This window comes from Salmo trutta, chromosome 29 (genome assembly GCF_901001165.1).
Source record: "Salmo trutta chromosome 29, fSalTru1.1, whole genome shotgun sequence".
NCBI classification, from domain to species: domain Eukaryota; kingdom Metazoa; phylum Chordata; class Actinopteri; order Salmoniformes; family Salmonidae; genus Salmo; species Salmo trutta.
Window position 1 is genome coordinate 301,185 of NC_042985.1, and position 22,102 is coordinate 323,286.

The window sequence follows — 22,102 nt, forward strand, 5'->3', positions numbered from 1 at the left end:
AGGACTTTATCGTCCCTAGAGGCGTTGGAGACGAGGGAGGGCCTAACAGGACTTTATCGTCCCTAGAGGCGTTGGAGACGAGGGAGGGCCTAACAGGACTTTATCGTCCCTAGAGGCGTTGGAGACGAGGGAGGGCCTAACAGGACTTTATCGTCCCTAGAGGCGTTGGAGACGTGTTCATGGAAGTTGGGCATCACATGTCTGACGTGGAATTAAAATCACCAGCAACAAGGAAAACAGCCTCCAGGTGCATGGTTTCCTGCTTGTTTCAAGGCAGGGAGGCAGGCAGGCAGACAGGCAGGCAGACAGGCAGGCAGACAGGCAGACAGGCAGACAGGCAGGCAGGCAGGCAGGCAGGCAGGCAGGCAGGCAGGCAGACAGCAAGAGGATATTGGACAGAATACAAGAGTGGGTGAAGTAAATCTATTTGCTTAATTTGCCCAGCTGCATCTTTACACTTCACAATCATTCTACACAGGTAATGTACCAGCACTCTCCCCATGGATGAGTTCTGACAAGCAGAGACTTGTGTTTGTTTTTTATTGTGTGTGTGTGTGTGTGTGTGTGTGTGTGTGTATCCTCTAGGAGATGCACTGTGATTTAAGTAGCCCCTCTTAATTGCATTTCACTGTTCGTTTGTGTCCCAAATGGCACCCTATTCTCTATATAGTGGTACTACTATAGACCAGAGCCCTATTCCCTATATAGTGTACTACTATAGACCAGAGCCCTATTCCCTATATAGTGGTACTACTATAGACCAGAGCCCTATTCCCTATATAGTGGTACTACTATAGACCAGAGCCCTATTCCCTATATAGTAGTACTACTATAGACCAGAGCCCTATTCCCTATATAGTACACTACTATAGACCAGAGCCCTATTCCCTATATAGTCCACTACTATAGACCAGAGCCCTATTCCCTATATAGTGCACTACTATAGACCAGAGCCCTATTCCCTATATAGTACACTACTATAGACCAGAGCCCTATTCCCTATATAGTCCACTACTATAGACCAGAGCCCTATTCCCTATATAGTGGTACTACTATAGACCAGAGCCCTATTCCCTATATAGTGGTACTACTATAGACCAGAGCCCTATTCCCTATATAGTGGTACTACTATAGACCAGAGCCCTATTCCCTATATAGTGTACTACTATAGACCAGAGCCCTATTCCCTATATAGTGTACTACTATAGACCAGAGCCCTATTCCCTATATAGTACACTACTATAGACCAGAGCCCTATTCCCTATATAGTAGTACTGCTATAGACCAGAGCCCTATTCCCTATATAGTAGTACTGCTATAGACCAGAGTCCTATTCCCTATATAGTGCACTACTATAGACCAGAGCCCTATTCCCTATATAGTGTACTACTATAGACCAGAGCCCTATTCCCTATATAGTGCACTACTATAGACCAGAGCCCTATTCCCTATATAGTGGTACTACTATAGACCAGAGCCCTATTCCCTATATAGTGGTACTACTATAGACCAGAGCCATATTCCCTATATAGTGCACTACTATAGACCAGAGCCCTATTCTCTATATAGTGGTACTACTATAGACCAGAGCCCTATTCCCTATATAGTGGTACTACTATAGACCAGAGCCCTATTCCCTATATAGTGGTACTACTATAGACCAGAGCCCTATTCACTATATAGTGGTACTACTATAGACCAGAGCCCTATTCCCTATATAGTGGTACTACTATAGACCAGAGCCCTATTCCCTATATAGTGGTACTACTATAGACCAGAGCCCTATTCCCTATATAGTGGTACTACTATAGACCAGAGCCCTATTCCCTATATAGTGGTACTACTATAGACCAGAGCCCTATTCCCTATATAGTGGTACTACTATAGACCAGAGCCCTATTCCCTATATAGTGGTACTACTATAGACCAGAGCCCTATTCCCTATATAGTGGTACTACTATAGACCAGAGCCCTATTCCCTATATAGTGGCACTACTATAGACCAGAGCCCTATTCCCTATATAGTGGTACTACTATAGACCAGAGCCCTATTCCCTATATAGTGGTACTACTATAGACCAGAGCCCTATTCCCTATATAGTGGTACTACTATAGACCAGAGCCCTATTCCCTATATAGTGGTACTACTATAGACCAGAGCCCTATTCCCTATATAGTGGTACTACTATAGACCAGAGCCCTATTCCCTATATAGTGGCACTACTATAGACCAGAGCCCTATTCCCTATATAGTACACTACTATAGACCAGAGCCCTATTCCCTATATAGTGTACTACTATAGGCCAGGGCCCTATTCCCTATATAGTGGTACTACTATAGACCAGAGCCCTATTCCCTATATAGTGGTACTACTATAGACCAGAGCCCTATTCCCTATATAGTGGTACTACTATAGACCAGAGCCCTATTCCCTATATAGTGGTACTACTATAGACCAGAGCCCTATTCCCTATATAGTGTACTACTATAGGCCAGGGCCCTATTCCCTATATAGTGGTACTACTATAGACCAGAGCCCTATTCCCTATATAGTGGTACTACTATAGACCAGAGCCCTATTCCCTATATAGTGGTACTACTATAGACCAGAGCCCTATTCCCTATATAGTGGTACTACTATAGACCAGAGCCCTATTCCCTATATAGTGGTACTACTATAGACCAGAGCCTATTCCCTATATAGTGGTACTACTATAGACCAGAGCCCTATTCCCTATATAGTGGTACTACTATAGACTAGAGCCCTATTCCCTATATAGTGGTACTACTATAGACTAGAGCCCTATTCCCTATATAGTGGTACTACTATAGACCAGAGCCCTATTCCCTATATAGTGTACTACTATAGACCAGAGCCCTATTCCCTATATAGTGGTACTACTATAGACCAGAGCCCTATTCCCTATATAGTGGTACTACTATAGACCAGAGCCCTATTCCCTATATAGTGGTACTACTATAGACTAGAGCCCTATTCCCTATATAGTGGTACTACTATAGACCAGAGCCCTATTCCCTATATAGTGGTACTACTATAGACCAGAGCCCTATTCCCTATATAGTGGTACTACTATAGACCAGAGCCCTATTCCCTATATAGTGGTACTACTATAGACCAGAGCCCTATTCCCTATATAGTGGTACTACTATAGACCAGAGCCCTATTCCCTATATAGTGGTACTACTATAGACCAGAGCCCTATTCCCTATATAGTGGTACTACTATAGACCAGAGCCCTATTCCCTATATAGTGGTACTACTATAGACCAGAGCCCTATTCCCTATATAGTGGTACTACTATAGACCAGAGCCCTATTCCCTATATAGTGGTACTACTATAGACCAGAGCCCTATTCCCTATATAGTGTACTACTATAGACCAGAGCCCTATTCCCTATATAGTGCACTACTATAGACCAGAGCCCTATTCCCTATATAGTGGTACTACTATAGACCAGAGCCCTATTCCCTATATAGTGGTACTACTATAGACCAGAGCCCTATTCCCTATATAGTGGTACTACTATAGACCAGAGCCCTATTCCCTATATAGTGGTACTACTATAGACCAGAGCCCTATTCCCTATATAGTGGTACTACTATAGACCAGAGCCCTATTCCCTATATAGTGGTACTACTATAGACCAGAGCCCTATTCCCTATATAGTGGTACTACTATAGACTAGAGCCCTATTCCCTATATAGTGGTACTACTATAGACCAGAGCCCTATTCCCTATATAGTGGTACTACTATAGACCAGAGCCCTATTCCCTATATAGTGTACTACTATAGACCAGAGCCCTATTCCCTATATAGTGGTACTACTATAGACCAGAGCCCTATTCCCTATATAGTGGTACTACTATAGACCAGAGCCCTATTCCCTATATAGTGGTACTACTATAGACCAGAAGCAGTGCACTACATAGGGAATAGGGTGCGCCCCCATTGGGTCATCTGTAGGGGAAATATGAGTTGCTGTTTTAAACCCATAGATGTTAAAATGTGATTTGTCACATGCTCTGAATACAACAGGTGTAGACTTCATCGCTGTCATGTTCCAGGCAATGATGTTTCACTTCTCAATTATCCAGCGTTGGAATGCCCACTGGAGCCGCTTCTTCTGCTTCTTGTTTTTAGCTGATAGGAACCCGGTGTGGTCGCCTGCTGCAATAGCCAATCCCTGACGAGGATCGACGAGTTGTGCGTACCGAGACGTCATTCTACACATCACTCTGTGTACTACGCCGTTGTTTGTCTGTTTGTGGCTCGCCTGTCGGCTTGTACCATTCCTGCCATTCTCCTTCCACCTCTCTCATCAACGAGCTGTTTTCACCCACAGGACTGCTGCTGACTGGATGCTTTTGGTTTGTTGCTCACCATTCTGGGTAAAACCCTGGAAACTGTCGTGCGTGAAAAGCCCAGGAAGGCGGATGTTTCTGAGACACTGGATCCGTCACGCCTGGCACCGACGATCATACCACACTCAGAGTCGCTTAGGTCACTCCTTTTGTCCATTTTAATGTTCAATCAAAACAGTAACTGAATGCCTCGATGCCTGTCTGCCTGCTTTATATAGCAAGCCACAGCAACGTGACTCACCTGCGATCCGTTTTCTTGAATGGGGGGGGGGTGTACCTAATAAACTGGTCAGTGAGTGTACTGTAGGTAGGGGTTAAAGGGACTAGGCAATCAGGATAGATAATAAACAGAGTAGCTGCAGCGTGAAGAGTGTGAAAGAGTGTGTGTGTGTGTGGGGCGTCAAAATACGTGTGTGTTTTGTGTAAATGAGCGTATGTAGTGGATGTGTGTGTGAGTGTCAGTGTAGTGTGTGTGAGTGTCAGTGTAGTGTGTGTGAGTGTCAGTGTAGTGTGTGAGTGTCAGTGTAGTGTGTGTGAGTGTCAGTGTAGTGTGTGTGAGTGTCAGTGTAGTATGTGTGAGTGTCAGTGTAGTGTGTGTGAGTGTCAGTGTAGTGTGTGTGAGTGTGTGCATAGAGCCGGTGGAAGACCAGCCTGGGGGGGCGGCCCCTCAGGAAGTCCAGAATCCAATTGCAGAAGGAGGTGTTCAGTCCCCAGGGTCCTTAGAGGGAGGTGTTCAGCCCCCAGGGTCCTTAGAAGGAGGTGTGCAGCCCCCAGGGTCCTTAGAGGGAGGTGTTCAGTCCCAGGGTCCTTAGAGGGAGGTGTTCAGTCCCCAGGGTCCTTAGAGGGAGGTGTTCAGTCCCCAGGGTCCTTAGAGGGAGGTGTTCAGTCCCAGGGTCCTTAGAGGGAGGTGTTCAGTCCCAGGGTCCTTAGAGGGAGGTGTTTAGTCCTCAGGGTCCTTAGAGGGAGGTGTTCAGTCCCCAGGGTCCTTAGAGGGAGGTGTTCAGTCCCAGGGTCCTTAGAGGGAGGTGTTCAGTCCCCAGGGTCCTTAGAGGGAGGTGTTCAGTCCCCAGGGTCCTTAGAGGGAGGTGTTCAGTCCCCAGGGTCCTTAGAGGGAGGTGTTCAGTCCCAGGGTCCTTAGAGGGAGGTGTTCAGTCCCCAGGGTCCTTAGAGGGAGGTGTTCAGTCCCAGGGTCCTTAGAGGGAGGTGTTCAGTCCCAGGGTCCTTAGAGGGAGGTGTTCAGTCCCCAGGGTCCTTAGAGGGAGGTGTTCAGTCCCAGGGTCCTTAGAGGGAGGTGTTCAGTCCCAGGGTCTTTAGAGGGAGGTGTTCAGTCCCAGGGTCCTTAGAGGGAGGTGTTCAGCCCCAGGGTCCTTAGAGGGATGTGTTTAGTCCCAGGGTCCTTAGCTTAGTGATGAGCTTGGAGGGTACTAAGGTGTTGAAAGCTGAGCTGTAGTCAATGAATAGCATTCTCACGTAGGTGTTCCTTTTGTCCAGGTGGGAAATGGCAGTGTAGAGTTGTGGCAGGTTGGGAAATGGCAGTGTAGAGTTGTGGCAGGTTGGGAAATGGCAGTGTAGAGTTGTGGCAGGTTGGGAAATGGCAGTGTAGAGTTGTGGCAGGTTGGGAAATGGCAGTGTAGAGTTGTGGCAGGTTGGGAAATGGCAGTGTAGAGTTGTGGCAGGTTGGGAAATGACAGTGTAGAGTTGTGGCTGTGGGCAGTCATGACATTTTGTCAGCCGGTTATTGTTATGCCCCTCTCACGGTAATTAATTTACCATTCATTAAAATAAACACGTTTAGCATCTCCAGGCCTCCATGCATACAAGCCACTGATTCACCCCTATGGAACATCTACATTTAAAAAAGTATAATAAATCAATGTAATACACACCATCACAATAAATCCATGATTTATTTTAGTCAGGTGTAAAGGAACATTTTGATATGAAGAGAATGTATTTCAGAAGAACAGAATATGAGTTGGCCTTCTGTATGTTACCTGGCTATACTCCATGCCATAGGCTGTAGGCTGACAAGATATGCTTATAAGTCCTGTGCCATTATTTTACTGTACTTCCACCGGCACAGTAGTTCTCTGTGTAGTTGAGTGTCAGAAGATGGGATGACCAGGGAGTAGTTCTCTGTGTAGTTGAGTGTCAGAAGATGGGATGACCAGGGAGTAGTTCTCTGAGTATATCCTTGTCTGGATGGATGGTTCTGATATCCTTGTCTGGACGGATGGTTCTGATATCCTGGTCTGGACGAATGGTTCTGATATCCTGGTCTGGACGGATGGTTCTGATACCCTGGTCCGGACGGATGGTTCTGATACCCTGGTCCGGACGGATGGTTCTGATACCCTGGTCCGGACGGATGGTTCTGATATCCTGGTCCGGACGGATGGTTCTGATATCCTGGTCCAGACGGATGGTTCTGATATCCTGGTCCGGACGGATGGTTCTGATACCCTGGTCCGGACGAATGGTTCTGATATCCTGGTCCGGACGAATGGTTCTGATACCCTGGTCCGGACGATTGGTTCTGATATCCTGGTCTGGACGAATGGTTCTGATATCCTGGTCTGGACGGATGGTTCTGATCTGAACAGCCAGTAGAATGCTGAGCATTATGACCCAAGCCATTCTACTCAGAGATGTCTGTCTGCTGGTAACATACACGTCTGTCTCTCTGCTTCTGTTTAAGTTATAACACATACAAGCCAGTGGATCTTATATGAATGCTTCCTGTGACCTTTCCACCTTGAAAATGTAGTTTACCATCTCTATTCATCTGTTCTCCTCTGAGATGATGACAAATTGATGCTTTTTTTTTACTTTGATGATTCTGTATCTACTGCTGGGTAAAGGCCATTTATTTGATTCAGTGTTCCTCTGTGTTAATCTGTTTTATTACATTTTACAAAGAAACATCTGCCGACGGTTTCCCCCAACCATTATTTTTACAGGTTACTCTACAGGGAGGGAGGGAGGGAGGGTTAAGAGACAAGGAGGGAGGGAGGGTTAAGAGACTGAGAGGGAGGGAGGGTTAAGAGACTGAGAGGGAGGGAGGGTTAAGAAACTGAGAGGGAGGGAGGGTTAAGAGACTGGGAGGGAGGGAGGGTTAAGAGACAGGAAGGGAGGGAGGGTTGAGAGACAGGAAGGGAGGGAGGGAGGGTTAAGAGACTGAGAGGGAGGGAGGGAGGGTTAAGAGACAGGAAGGGAGGGAGGGAGGGTTAAGAGACTGAGAGGGAGGGAGGGAGGGTTAAGAGACTGAGAGGGAGGGAGGGAGGGAGGGTTAAGAGACAGGGAGGGAGGGAGGGTTAAGAGACAGGGAGGGAAGGAGGGAGGGAGGGTTAAGAGATAGGGAGGGAGGGAAGGAGGGTTAAGAGACAGGGAGGGAGGGAAGGAGGGTTAAGAGACAGGGAGGGAGGGAAGGAGGGTTAAGAGACAGGGAGGGAGGGAGGGTTAAGAGACAGGGAGGGAGGGTTAAGAGACAGGGAGGGAAGGAGGGAGGGTTAAGAGACTGAGAGGGAGGGAGGGTTAAGAGACAGGGAGGGAGGGAGGGTTAAGAGACAGGGAGGGAGGGAGGGTTAAGAGACTGAGAGGGAGGGAGGGTTAAGAGACAGGGAGGGAAGGAGGGAGGGAGGGTTAAGAGACAGGGGAGGGAAGGAGGGTTAAGAGACAGGGAGGGAGGGAGGGAGGGTTAAGAGACTGAGAGGGAGGGAGGGTTAAGAGACAGGGAGGGAAGGAGGGAGGGAGGGTTAAGAGACAGGGAGGGAGGGAGGGTTAAGAGACAGGGAGGGAGGGAGGGAGGGTTAAGAGACTGAGAGGGAGGGAGGGTTAAGAGACAGGGAGGGAGGGAGGGAGGGAGGGTTAAGAGACAGGGAGGGAGGGAGGGTTAAGAGACAGGGAGGGAGGGAGGGAGGGTTAAGAGACAGGGAGGGAGGGAGGGTTAAGAGACAGGGAAGGAGGAAGGGAGGGTTAAGAGACAGGGAGGGAGGGAGGGTTAAGAGACAGGGAGGGAGGGAGGGTTAAGAGACTAAGAGGCTAAGTACATGTGTCTGTCTGTCTCTAGGAGAGAGGGCTAAGTACATGTGTCTGTCTGTCTCTAGGAGAGAGGGCTAAGTACATGTGTCTGTCTGTCTCTAGGAGAGAGGGCTAAGTACATGTGTCTGTCTGTCTCTAGGAGAGAGGGCTAAGTACATGTGTCTGTCTGTCTCTAGGAGAGAGGGCTAAGTACATGTGTCTGTCTCTAGGAGAGAGGGCTAAGTGCATGTGTCTGTCTCTAGGAGAGAGGGCTAAGTACATGTGTCTGTCTCTAGGAGAGAGGGCTAAGTACATGTGTCTGTCTCTAGGAGAGAGGGCTAAGTGCATGTGTCTGTCTCTAGGAGAGAGGGCTAAGTACATGTGTCTGTCTGTCTCTAGGAGAGAGGGCTAAGTACATGTGTCTGTCTCTAGGAGAGAGGGCTAAGTGCATGTGTCTGTCTCTAGGAGAGAGGGCTAAGTACATGTGTCTGTCTCTAGGAGAGAGGGCTAAGTACATGTGTCTGTCTCTAGGAGAGAGGGCTAAGTACATGTGTGTCTCTAGGAGAGAGGGCTGTGCCTTTCATGGCCTTGTAACTGTATGTACATTTTGATAAAACACTCAATTTAACAGTTTAATCTACACTCTAACTAAACCAGGTTAAAAAAAAACAATAATTACTTTTTTCCCTTGGAAAAATCCCCCATTTTGGAATGTCCCATGTCATTTTTCTGACTTGGAGGAAGATTTTAACCCAGTTAACCCCAAACTTCCCACCATCATCTCCGTCTCCCCGTGCAGCTCTAACAGAGGGGCTGCAGGCAGAACAGCGATCCCCAGATTTATAAACAGGGTGTGAACTGCCAGGAGAAGCTCTAGTCTGAGGAGGGTGGTTAACAATGTTCACACAATTCAGCACAGCAAATCTCAAATGGTCACAACACACACACACACACACAATCAATTAAGGTCAATCAGTAGGTCAATTAAGTTCCATCATAAGTGAAAACATGCATCAGATTATTGAGAAGTCTTAAAGCTGAAATTCCCTCTTCTGTTACACAGGTTGATTATAGGAGGATGCAAACTGTGGTAAAGACAGAGACAGCTCCCTCTGCTTGGTAGAGTTGTCCTTTCCTGCTGAATCCTCACCATTCTGACAGTCCATTGTATTTCAGCTGTCAGTCACAGCCTGTACATTAGAAATACCGGATCAAAAAGGCAGACTGATTGACAGGTCCAGTTTTGGCAGTTTCAGATTAAGATGTTCTCTGTTCTGAGACATTAACATTTTAGTCATTTTAGCATAATGTTCGTATCTAGAGTGACTCACAGTCAGTGTATTGAACTAAGCTAAGCTAGGCTACCACATATCACAGTCAGTGTATTAAACTAAGCTAGGCTTGGCTACCACATATCACAGTCAGTGTATTAAATGAAGCTAGGCTAGGCTACCACATATCACAGTCAGTGTATTAAATGAAGCTAGGCTAGGCTACCACATATCACAGTCAGTGTATTAAACTAAGCTAGGCTTGGCTACCACATATCACAGTCAGTGTATTAAATGAAGCTAGGCTAGGCTACCACATATCACAGTCAGTGAATTAAACTAAGCTAGGCTACCACATATCACAGTCAGTGTATTAAACTAAGCTAGGCTAGGCTACCACATATCACAGTCAGTGTATTGAACAAAGCTAGGCTAGGCTACCACATATCACAGTCAGTGTATTAAACTAAGCTAGGCTAGGCTACCACATATCACAGTCAGTGTATTAAACTAAGCTAGGCTAGGCTACCACATATCACAGTCAGTGTATTAAATGAAGCTAGGCTAGGCTACCACATATCACAGTCAGTGTATTAAATGAAGCTAGGCTAGGCTACCACATATCACAGTCAGTGTATTAAATGAAGCTAGGCTAGGCTACCACATATCACAGTCAGTGTATTAAACTAAGCTAGGCTAGGCTACCACATATCACAGTCAGTGTATTGAACTAAGCTAGGCTAGGCTACCACATATCACAGTCAGTGTATTAAATGAAGCTAGGCTAGGCTACCACATATCACAGTCAGTGTATTAAGCTAGGCTAGGCTACCACATATCACAGTCATTGCAAGTGAAACACTTTTCCTCAATAAAAGCAGCGAACAGCTACATTTGTGCTCACCACCTTCCGGAGACACCTGAAACCCCACCTCTTTAAGGAATACCTGGGATAGGATATAGTAATCCTTCTAACCCCCCCCTACCCCCCTCCAAAAAAAGATATAGATGCACTATTGTAAAATGGTTGTTCCACTGGATATCATAAGGTGAATGCACCAATTTGTAAGTTGCTCTGGATAAGAGCGTCTGCTAAATGACGTAAATGTGCTAGTAAGGAAACACACGTCCCAGTGTTAGTGCAAAGAAAAGTACAAATGTTTTTTAAACGTTCTTTTTATTTTTAGGCAGGGGCTGTGAAATACTCATTTAGGGCCCGTTTTGAGTTCCAGCTAAGACATGGTCAGTTCCAGGAGGTGGTAGTCCATGTTCTGCCTGATTTTAGTTGATACATTAGTCATGTAAAACCTGCCAGTGGCTGTGAAATGGGCTGTTGCAATGGAATAGGTCAAACCAGATAAACATCCCGACTCACTACATATAAAACAACTTCCCTGCTTAACCGCTGTATCCAGGCAACAGAACCTTGTGAGAAGTACATTAGTCCAAGACTTTTAAAAAAACGCCCTTGCAAAAAGACCCCTATTATGTATGATAGGGTACACCGTGCAACTTAGACGGGCCACTTCTACAGTCCTACTTATTATTGTTTTCATTCTCCCTGGTAGTTTGATCATATTCATTGATTGTTCTGGGAAGTGCATTCACTTGGGGTAGTATTCATTAGTGTACACCATAGGGGGAAAACATTTTTGCAACTGAAAACACGTTTCTTATTGGACAAATTCCGGTAGATCCCTGCCGTTTGGTTCCTAGTGAAAACGAGACCCAGGCTCCACGCTCAGTAGGCTTAAAGTATTGGAAACATTTCAGATTTAAAAAAAATTATAATAATAATAAAATGCTGAATAATTCCTTATTCTAACAATGTTAGAAGCAAGACATTAACCACAGAAAAATAGTTTATTCTCACAAAGAAACTTTTTATGTTTTCAAGTATTCCAAACTGTTAAATAAAGTACAGGGTGTGTTCACGTGATTTTTACATACTGGACATAAAAGCACTGCTCTGGTTTAAAGTTCTGTTTGAAGTGTTTTTCCCCGCTAACCCACTCACCCACTAACCCACTAACCCACGCAACACTCAAATGTCTGCAAACTATTCACATTTCTTCTTCTTCTTTTAATTTCATCAAATCAGAAATGTCAACAGCTGGCTATTGAACAAAGACCACACAGACAGTACACCTTGGACAGTACAGAATGGAGAGTGTCTGACGTCCATACAGGGGGAGGTACACGTAGAGCCAGGGTTGTGTTCATTAGGGCACACAACAGAAAATGTTTTGCAACAGAAAAAAAAATATATAATTTAAAAAAGGGACAATTTCTTATTGGACAAGTCCAGGAAGCCCCCCCCCTCCCCTTTTTGTGCCTAAATGAACACAACACTTGCTTATAACTGTGATTAGCTGCTTGCTGGTGATATGAACAGTACAGGACAACAGAAAGTGGGGTTAACATCATCTCAGTTGATCCCTTGATTAAATTTGGCAGTTCAGTACTTCCACACTAAAAGACTAGTTTCCCAGACAAGGATTAAAGACTAAAAAGCATGATCAATGGGAGAATCTCTATTGAAAAAGCTTGGTAGTTCGAGGCTAGTCTGAATATGTCTGGGAAACCAGCCCTAAAATAACTCCAATAAAAAGACTATACAGAAAGACTGGGGGGGCGGGGCAAGAAAGTGTTCCCGTAGTTACAGTTACCGAGGGATCCCGTAGTTACAGTTACCGAGGGATCCCGTAGTTACAGTTACCGAGGGATCCCGTAGTTACAGTTACCGAGGGACTACCTACGGTTCTTCACCTTCTGTTAATTTTTTATCTTCTAAAACTAGGCCTTAAACAGATACCCCAAGAGTTGTTTGTAAGGCACCTAATACTGTTTTGAAAATGACTGACTATTTAGTTGGGATAATATTCTATAAAGTTGTCATGTGTTCACTAAGTATGACTGGATCTAAGAAAAACAACAACTAATACTCTAGTGAGTTTTAACTCGTTTCCAGAACATGATTCAGTCTTTCTGTACATGACTTCTTCTCTTCTTTGTGTTACTTCCTGATGGCGTGTTTAAAAACAGCATACAGACATCCGTACACGCCATGTATTTCACTGATTAGTGTTTAAAACGTTAAACTACCCACTTGTGGCTAGACGGTATGCAGCATGTGTTCTACGGAGGGCTGAGTGTCTGCACGTTTTCGCTCCTCCCTTGTACTCGATTGATGAATCAAGGTCACCAATTAGTAAGGAACTCCCCTCACCTGGTTGTCTAGGGCTTAACTGAAAGGAACAACAGAAAAAAACAGCAGACACTAGGCCATCCATGGAATGAGTTTGACACCCCTGGTATACAGCAACGGTAAATAAAAAAGTTGCACGTTGGAGTGGGGTAGAATATTAGCGTTTCCGCTAACCCCAACCTTAACCTAATTCTCCTAACCTGCTAGGAAGTCAATTCTGTCCGTAGCTGTATACGATCTAGTCAAAACCATCAGAGGCTCCAGAAATGAGAAATGAAGCTTAAAACTACCAAAACATTGGTCCATTTGTTGGCTTGTCAATGCCCCATTACCCATCATGCTGTAAACAGTACTGTGTGAGCTTTAACACATTGGGATATTGCAGCCGGGGTCAACGTTCTCTTAGAGAATAACAAAAGACAGCCACTTTGTTTGAACAGGAGGAGCACGGTTGGGCTCAATTCCATTTCAATTCAGACAAGGAAGCAAACTGAAATTCCAATTCCAATTCAGAATTCCTGTTTGTTCCTGAATTGGAATGGAGCTCAACTCTGATGAGCAGCTGATAGAAGTCCACTATGATTCCAGTGTGTTGGTGGGACTGAGTTCATTCATGAGTTGAACGGTTATAGAAACCTGTCATTATTCTACAACTGAACTGATTGATCCCTATCAGGACGTTACTGGACCCATATCCCCATATAATATGGGTTTTACAACAAAAATTTAAAAATAAAAAACAACAACAAAAAAGTCTGGTTTGCCAACAGAATTTAGAATTGCGTACTGTGAGACAAAATGTAAAATAAAAGTTCAATAAGTCTGTCTATAGGACAGAGGATAGTCACCATAATAACTGTACACCTTCTACAATATTCATGTTCATTATGAATATTAATAATGACAGAAGTGCATTCACTTTTATTTATACAAACATCTTCCTTCTGATTCGCTTTGTTTTTTTTGTTGCAACTTTTTAGTTTTTTTTAAATGACTGTACTTCTTTAATCATCATCAACAGGACAGTTGATTAGTGAGTCAAGTGTTTTCTGTACATGTAAAGGTGGAGTGATGGACTGAGTCCCAAATGGCACCCTATTCCCTATCTAGTGCACTACTTTTTGCCACATACAAAGTAGTGCACTGCATAGGGAACAGTTTGACATTTGGGACGCAGATATGACCTCCATTCAGAGAGCTTATCAGGCGTTTAGCCTCAGAGACTGGTCCTCTCTCCTCCGGGACGAGATATCGATGTCTATTGAGTCTTTCCCCACTATGAGACGCAACCGTTTCGCCGGCGGGAGTGGAATGAAATCGTCCTCAAACTCATCGTCAAAGTAGTCATCGTCGTCATCCTCCTCCTCCTCTTCCTCCTCCTCATCAGACGGAGACTCATCTACCACAACGTTGTGCATCCTGTGCCCCCCGTGTCTCCCACCGTTCCTGGCTTCCAGGCCGAAGGCCCCACCACCCAGACCGCACCCCTCCGTGTCGCCTCTGTTGAAGGTGCTGTTGTCGGTGTGCGTCTGGGTCCGGCCGTCGTCCTCCCTCTTCAGCTGGATCTTCAGCTTGGTGGAGCTGCTGGTGCTGTGGAGTCCGGGAGGCCCAAACCCGTTCAGCTTGGACACGTGGTAGGAGCTGCAGGAACTGCCGTTCTCCCTGTCCTGAGACTGGTCCTTCCTGAACATGATGCTGATCTTGGACGTTGATGAGGAGGAAGAGGAGGAAGATGATGAAGAGGAGTTGACCGGGGGTTGGGCGGTAGGCTGCGGTGTAGTCGTGGTGCTGCTAGCCTGTTGCTGCGTGCTGATTGGCTCGCTAGGCTCGTTGGACTTGCTGCTGCTGCTGTCTCTGCGCCGGCGGAGCGTCAGTTTGGGGATCCCTCCACTGTTCTCCAGGATCAGCTGGGCATCGTAGCGCGTGATCCGCTGTTTCTTCTTCGCTTTGCTCTGCGCCCTGTCCCCCCTGTGGCTCCGGTAACCTCCCTTCCCTTTATGCCTACTGCCTTTCTCCCTCCCCTTGTCCCTGTTCCTGTCCTTCCCCCGCTCCCTCCGGAGGGGCTTGCTCCCATTGTAGTCCCAGTGGCGCTCTGGGACAGAAAGGCCCAGCAGCATCTTGTCGCAGTCTGCCGTGTCGGCAGTACTGTGGTGGTGATGGGGTTGTTGGGAGGCCGCCACCGGGGCCACCGCTACCGGCGTGAACAGCTCGCCGTATGACAAGTCCTCACGCTTTATCGTCCGTTCGGCCCGGAGCTGGGTGAGCTGGCTGCGTCTGGTACAGACCCCTCTGCTGGTGTAGCCAGCATCCAGACCTCCACCCAGCTCCGAGCCCAGCCCGTGGCCCAGGTACTGCTCCAGGTCAGCAGGCTCAGTTTTAATCTCCACCCCTCCAGGGATGGTGCTGTGGCCCTCCAGCCCCCCAGGCTCCAGTTTAACCCCAGCTGACCCGGCTATAGCCTCCTGGACCTTTACCAGGGTCCTGGTGGACCTGCGAGTCCTGTAAGTGCAAGGCTGGCTCTGGCTGCCCTCGCAGACTGCTGGGGTGTTGTTCTCCTTGGCCGCATGGCGGGTCAGACACCCCCGCTGGCCCAGGGCTGTCTGGACTGGTCCCTGTGCATCCTTCTCCTTCTTCACCGACACGCCCCCCTTACACAGCGACAACGTCCTCTGCTCGCGGAGACCCAGGCGACCAGGCCCGGTGGTACCCAGCACCTCCCCTCGGGCCCCCAGTGACGCTGCCGCCTTGGGCTCCGAACCTCTGCCCCGGCTGCATCTACTTCGCAACCGCACCTTGGAGAGCGAAGGCTTGGCGGGTTTGGATCGGAGTCTCTTTGGTACCCTGTTAGTGTTTCTATGACTTTGTTTAGAAGGTGAGGTAGAGGTTAGTGCTCTGGAAAGAGCCTGTCTGCTTTGAGTCCTGGTTCTGCTGAACTTCATACTGGAGGAAGTCCTTTTCCTTCCAGCTGAGGGGGAGAAGAGTGGGAAACTAAACATCAGATCATTCCTAAATTCAATGTAAACGTCATTCTTGAAGTAACTGTTAAAATTGTGGTTCGTTTTACACATAAACAAAAATAAAAAATCCCAATTCAGCAGCATAGGGAATTGTAACAATACAAGCAGGGGAGGGGATCCACCTAAAACCCCAACCTGAACGGACCCCAACCTGAACGGACCCCAAACTGAACGGACCCCAACCTGAACGGACCCCAACCTGAACGGACCCCAACCTGAACGGACCCCAACCTGAACGGACCCCAACCTGAACGGACCCCAACCTGAACGGACCCCAACCTGACGACCCCAACCTGAACGGACCCCAACCTGAACGGACCCCAACCTGAACGGACCCCAACCTGAACGGACCCCAACCTGAACGGACCCCAACCTGAACGGACCCCAACCTGAACGGACCCCAACCTCAGCCCTAATTTCAACCCTGGTTTCAACCTGTTCTTACATGTGTGTGTGTTTGGTATGTCCTGAGAGTCTATGTCGGTGTGGGAGCCCACAGAGTGGCTGTCGGAGTTCCTGCTGCCCTCTCCTGCCTCCATCTTCTTCAGCCGGTTCAGACGCTTGTCCGTCTCCCGTAACCCGTACTTGCTGTTGATCACCGGAGCCTCCGCCGGCAGCCCGGCTTTGGATTTGAAAGCACCAGTGAGACGTCTGCAAAAACAACAAACAAGGACCAGTAAAGTTCACAAAATATGCCTTAAGTGGTAATACCTTGTTTTCATATTCCTTCAGCCATATGAATAAACCCTGCTTATTAAAGTCTATTTATGTTTTTGTATTAAATTGTGTCATTGCGTCGCATTACATCAAATGATGTAAAGAAAGAGAGATGGAAAACCAACAGATTTTGTTGTTATTGAATCAATAGAAAATGGATGTCAAGACCACACATACCGTTCACATGTATAGCATTCACAATACTCATTGTTCTCCCCAAAGAATCCGTCGCCGTAGTAACAGGAGATCTCCTCTCCTGGTTCGATGTCCCTCAGCACCTTGACACAGGCCGTGTCACGACCCGTCGACACAAACTGGAACACACCACGACATTCATTTACACCTTCAGCCATCTAGATACACAACTAAAACTGTTAGAGATTCATACATTTTTTCTTTTTTTACTTTAGTTTATTTTGTTAATATTATCTTAATTCTATTTTTTTTTTAAACTGCATTGTTGGTTAAGGGCTTTTAATTAAGCATTTCACTGTAAGGTCTACACCTGTTGTATTCAGCGCATGTGACAAAATACAATATTATGAATAGGATTATATGGAGGAGGGGAAGGACATGATCCTAAATCAGTACTTTATAAATATGGACCCTGAGGTAACCTTTATCACAGGTGGGTAGGAGAATTTAAAGCAAAGAAAAGAATTTAAAACTTTTAATGAAGTAAACATTTTCAGTCACAACTTTGTTAAAAGGCATGTTTTACCAATCTATTGTTGTCACCACGAAAGAAGAAAATGACATTACAAATAATAATATATTTTATTGTCTGTGTGTGAACCACCCTCTTTTCTGCCATCTTAAATCAATACACCAAGTGTATTGTGTTAACCTCATTCCACACCAAGGGTAGCAGCCTATTGTATTGAGCCCTGGGCTTCGTCACACTCACCTTGCAATTTGGCCGGCAATCTGAAAAAAGAAAAAAAACACAGAAGATTAGGATCCCAGTTTCCTCACAGAGAGAGACTGCAGCATAACTTGAATTGGCCTTCTGGAACACTGACAAAGAACGTGCCCCAAATGGCACCCTAGTACTTATTTAGTGCACTACTTTTGACCAGGGTCTGATATTAAACACCTATTATCTGTTTCCATGTTGAAGACAGACCCAAACATCCATTGTAACTACCCAGAATAAATCTATCTGTAAACTTTATTTGGGAGTGCTCGCTGTATTTTTCATGTAAGTTTGGTTTACTTGTTATATTTTGATACATTTAAATGTGGTGTAGTAATTTATACAGGTCCCGTTGGTATTTCCAATGACAACCTGTATTGTGTTGGCAGTGGAGACTGACGTACCGTGATTGATGAAGGCTGCAGGCCCCAGCCACAGCTGAGCACAGTTCTTGCGTGTTGAGTACATGACACTGAAGTCATTCTCCCCGTGACGCAGCAACATGTTCTCCTCGCTCTCCGACAGCTCGGCGATGCAGCCCACCAAGTACTCAATCTTATCGTTCCTTTTCCTGAAGTACAAGAGAAAGAAAGAGAGAAAGAAAGAAATGTCGATCCAAATAAGGGACGTGATCAATACGACACAGAAAATCAAGGACTAAAGAGCATAGTGATTTTAGTGGTTTGAGAGAAGGTCTGGCCATTTCAATGAAGATGATGATGTCAGAACAGCAGGAAGTGTGAAAAAAACAACAACGTTCCTCACCATTCCTTTGTTGCCACGATCTTGGCTCCGTTCTGCTCAGAGGAGTAGCGGTTACACGGGAGAATCTCAAACCCACTGTCAGTCGCAAACATCCGGAGATACACAAATACCTGGAACAAAATGGAAAACAACAACAAAAAAGTTACAAGGAACAGAATGGACTCGTAACCAACCTAATCAAGGGTATGTTGTTAGATCAGTTGATTGGTGCAGGCTCTACTTCATTTATTATTTATTTAACTCGTCAAGTCAGTTAAGAACTAATTCTTATTTTACAATGACGGCCTATACCCGGGCCAAACCAATAACCTGAACGACGCTGGGCCAATTGTGAGCCGCCCAATAGGACTCCCAATCACAGCCGGTTGTGATACAGCCTGGAATCGAACCAGGGTCCGTCGTGCCTTAGACCGCTGCGCCACTCGGGAGACCTTCATTATGACTGTTCATCAGCCCAGCACCCCATCAATAAGAGACATGTGTTTCACTATCAACCGTGCTACTTGTGGCGTGCATCCAAATGATATAGTGCCCTACTTTTCACCAGAGTCCTGTATGTGACCTGCCATTTGTGACTCTGTGGTGTTGTAATCTCACGTGCTGTTTGAAGAGCTTCTCCTGGGCTTTAGACTTGTGTAGGAAGTGGTGTCTGGACCAGTCTCCAGAGGTGAGTGCTCTGAAAGCCTTCTCCAGGTTGTCATGCTTCTTGAACCGCTCAATAATCTCCTTCAGCTCCTCCTGTCTTCCCTTGATTGGTCGAAACCTGTCACGACATCACAGGCGTCGTCAATAACAACAAAACATTCCGGTTTCCAAATACAATTCATATTATCCAGCAAAAGATCTAGAAGGAAGACTATAAGTGGATAAGAGACAACACACACAAAACATTACATACAAAACATTTCCTGATGCATCCTAACGTGCTCATTGTGAGTAACTGCCCGAGGTGTGGACTCGAGTCACATGACTTGGACTCGAGTCAGACACGAGTCACAAATATGATGACTTGCAACTCGACTTTGACATCAATGACTCGTGACTTAACTTGGACTTGAGCCCTCAAACTGACTTGATACCCTCCCCAAGGCCAAATATTTGTAAAAAAGTATGCAGCGCATCAACTTCTTCATTTAACGGATTACAGTTTGAATCAAACAGCAGCCAATCAAATTGTGCCAGCTGAGAAAAAGTTGTGCGTGGCAGTGCAGAGGAACGTCGACGGGTGAATTCAGATGGAGCCCTTGGAAAGATGATACCCCAAAGTATTATTTTCGGATATAAAGACTACGCTGTATCAACAAAAAAAGGGATTGCAACTTGCAAAACATGCAGGAAGAAAATTATAGACGGAGGCACAACAATTTCCAACTTTGTTCGACATTTGAAGCTGCACAAAGAATGGTAAGTCGTGGCTAATATAGCCGACAGTTATATCATTCATAACATTGCCAGTGTAGCATGTAGGCTAACGTAACGTTAAATCAATGAGCCTCCACACAGTCAGTCAGTGCAGGAACGTGGTCATTGCACCCAGATTGAGCTACAACTGGCCAGGCAGTTGGTAGCCTAAATCCTGCCTGATGTTACTGCTGTTCCTAAAACCATTGACATACGTTAGCCTACTGTAACGTGTGTTAAGGTTGGGCGATTTTGTACAAGCCTACATCGCCCGATTGCGCCCCATAGCGATCCTCGATAGTTGAAAGCTATTGGAGGGGGGGGGGTTCTTATGGCTACCCATGTATTTCCATGGAAATATAAAGTTTATTTGGAAAGTAATACATATATTTTTTAAAAGCATTCATGATTTCCGTAAATGTAATATACTAACTATTACTGTTAAAAATATGAAATGGTATTACATTTGGTGAAGAGCACATCATGAGTTGTTTAGGACTCGAAACTCAAAGTTTAGGACTTGAGACGTGACGGTCTTGACTTGAGACTTGACTCGGACTTGCCTGTCTTGACTTGGGACTTGAGTGCTAAGACTTGAGACTTACTTGTGACTTGTAAAACAATGACTTGCTCCCACCTCTGATAACTGCAATTGATTAGATTTCTGTACTGCTTTTCCAGACAGTAGCACTCTGACAGAGATGAGAGAGCAGGACTAGACCTGGCTCAGTGATGAGAGAGGAGGAAAGAGGAGGTCTAGGCCTGGCTCAGTGATGAGAGAGGAGGAAAGAGGAGGTCTAGACCTGGCTCAGTGATGAGAGCAAAGGAAAGAGGAGGTCTAGACCTGGCTCAGTGATGAGAGCGGAGAAAAGAGGAGGTCTAGACCTGGCTCAGTGATGAGAGCGGAGAAAAGAGGAGGTCTAGACCTGGCTCAGTGATGAGAGCGGAGAAAAGAGGAGGTCTAGACCTGGCTCAGTGATGAGAGCGGAGGAAAGAGGAGGTCTAGACCTGGCTCAGTGATGAGAGCGGAGGAAAGAGGAGGTCTAGGCCTGGCTCAGTGATGAGAGAGGAGGAAAGAGGAGATCTAGACCTGTCTCAGTGATGAGAGCGGAGGAAAGAGGAGATCTAGACCTGGCTCAGTGATGAGAGCGGAGGAAAGAGGAGGTCTAAACCTGGCTCAGTGATGAGAGCGGAGGAAAGAGGAGGTCTAAACCTGGCTCAGTGATGAGAGCGGAGGAAAGAGGAGGTCTAGGCCTGGCTCAGTGATGAGAGAGGAGGAAAGAGGAGGTCTAAACCTGGCTCAGTGATGAGAGAGGGGGAAAGAGAGGGTCTAAACCTGGCTCAGTGCTGAGAGCGGAGGAAAGAGGAGGTCTAGACCTGGCTCAGTGATGAGAGAGGAGGAAAAAGGAGGTCTAGGCCTGGCTCAGTGATGAGAGCGGAGGAAAGAGGAGGTCTAAACCTGGCTCAGTGATGAGAGCGGAGGAAAGAGGAGGTCTAAACCTGGCTCAGTGATGAGAGCGGAGGAAAGAGGAGGTCTAAACCTGGCTCAGTGATGAGAGCGGAGGAAAGAGGAGGTCTAGACCTGGCTCAGTGATGAGAGCGGAGGAAAGAGGAGGTCTAGACCTGGCTCAGTGATGAGAGAGGAGGAAAAAGGAGGTCTAGGCCTGCGTCTATATTCCAAAGTGTCCCCGAGTGCTGATCTAGGATCAGTTTGGCCTTTTAAATCCTATTGAATAAGAGGGGGAACCTGATCCTAGACCAGCACTCACTACTTTGAGATGCTTTGTAAATACAGGCCCTGGTGTTCCTGTGTGTGTCTGGAAGTCCAGAGGTAGGGATATAGACAGGTTGCCTGGCAACACCACAAAAATGATGCAGAGATTTCTTTGGGGGGGTAGAATGACTGAGAAGGTCTCTTCTGGGGACTTTTTAAAAAGGACATTCTACTTCAAAAACACATGAAAAATGTAATGATGTTGACACTATCTGGAATCTGTGATGCGACCCACTGCGCTGTAGGCAGACGAGGCCCACTGCGCTGTAGGCAGACGAGGCCCACTGCGCTGTAGGCAGACGAGGCCCACTGCGCTGTAGGCAGACGAGGCCCACTGCGCTGTAGGCAGACGAGGCCCACTGCGCTGTAGGGAGACGAGGGCCACTGCGCTGTAGGGAGACGAGGGCCACTGCGCTGTAGGCAGACGAGGGCCACTGCGCTGTAGGCAGACGAGGGCCACTGCGCTGTAGGCAGACGAGGGCCACTGCGCTGTAGGCAGACGAGGGCCACTGCGCTGTAGGCAGACGAGGGCCACTGCGCTGTAGGCAGACGAGGGCCACTGCGCTGTAGGGAGACGAGGCCCACTGCGCTGTAGGGAGACGAGGCCCACTGCGCTGTAGGGAGACG

At 46.6% G+C, this 22,102-nt stretch overlaps 1 protein-coding gene across 3 annotated transcripts in view; it reads right to left on the reverse strand.

Moving 5' to 3' along the window:
- Positions 1–11,521: 11,521 nt before the first annotated feature.
- Positions 11,522–22,102, reverse strand: part of LOC115166698 (histone-lysine N-methyltransferase KMT5B) — a 31,807-nt gene continuing 21,226 nt past the window's right edge. For all 3 annotated transcript variants that reach the window (XM_029720410.1, XM_029720409.1, XM_029720411.1), the window contains 7 exons: positions 18,898–19,063; positions 18,301–18,410; positions 17,940–18,106; positions 17,527–17,546; positions 16,797–16,933; positions 16,348–16,553; positions 11,522–15,850 (listed from right to left, as the gene is read on the reverse strand). In XM_029720410.1, coding sequence (XP_029576270.1) covers positions 14,088–15,850; positions 16,348–16,553; positions 16,797–16,933; positions 17,527–17,546; positions 17,940–18,106; positions 18,301–18,410; positions 18,898–19,063 — 2,569 coding nt within the window. In that variant the 3' untranslated portion in view covers positions 11,522–14,087. The remainder of the gene's footprint in view (positions 15,851–16,347; positions 16,554–16,796; positions 16,934–17,526; positions 17,547–17,939; positions 18,107–18,300; positions 18,411–18,897; positions 19,064–22,102) is intronic.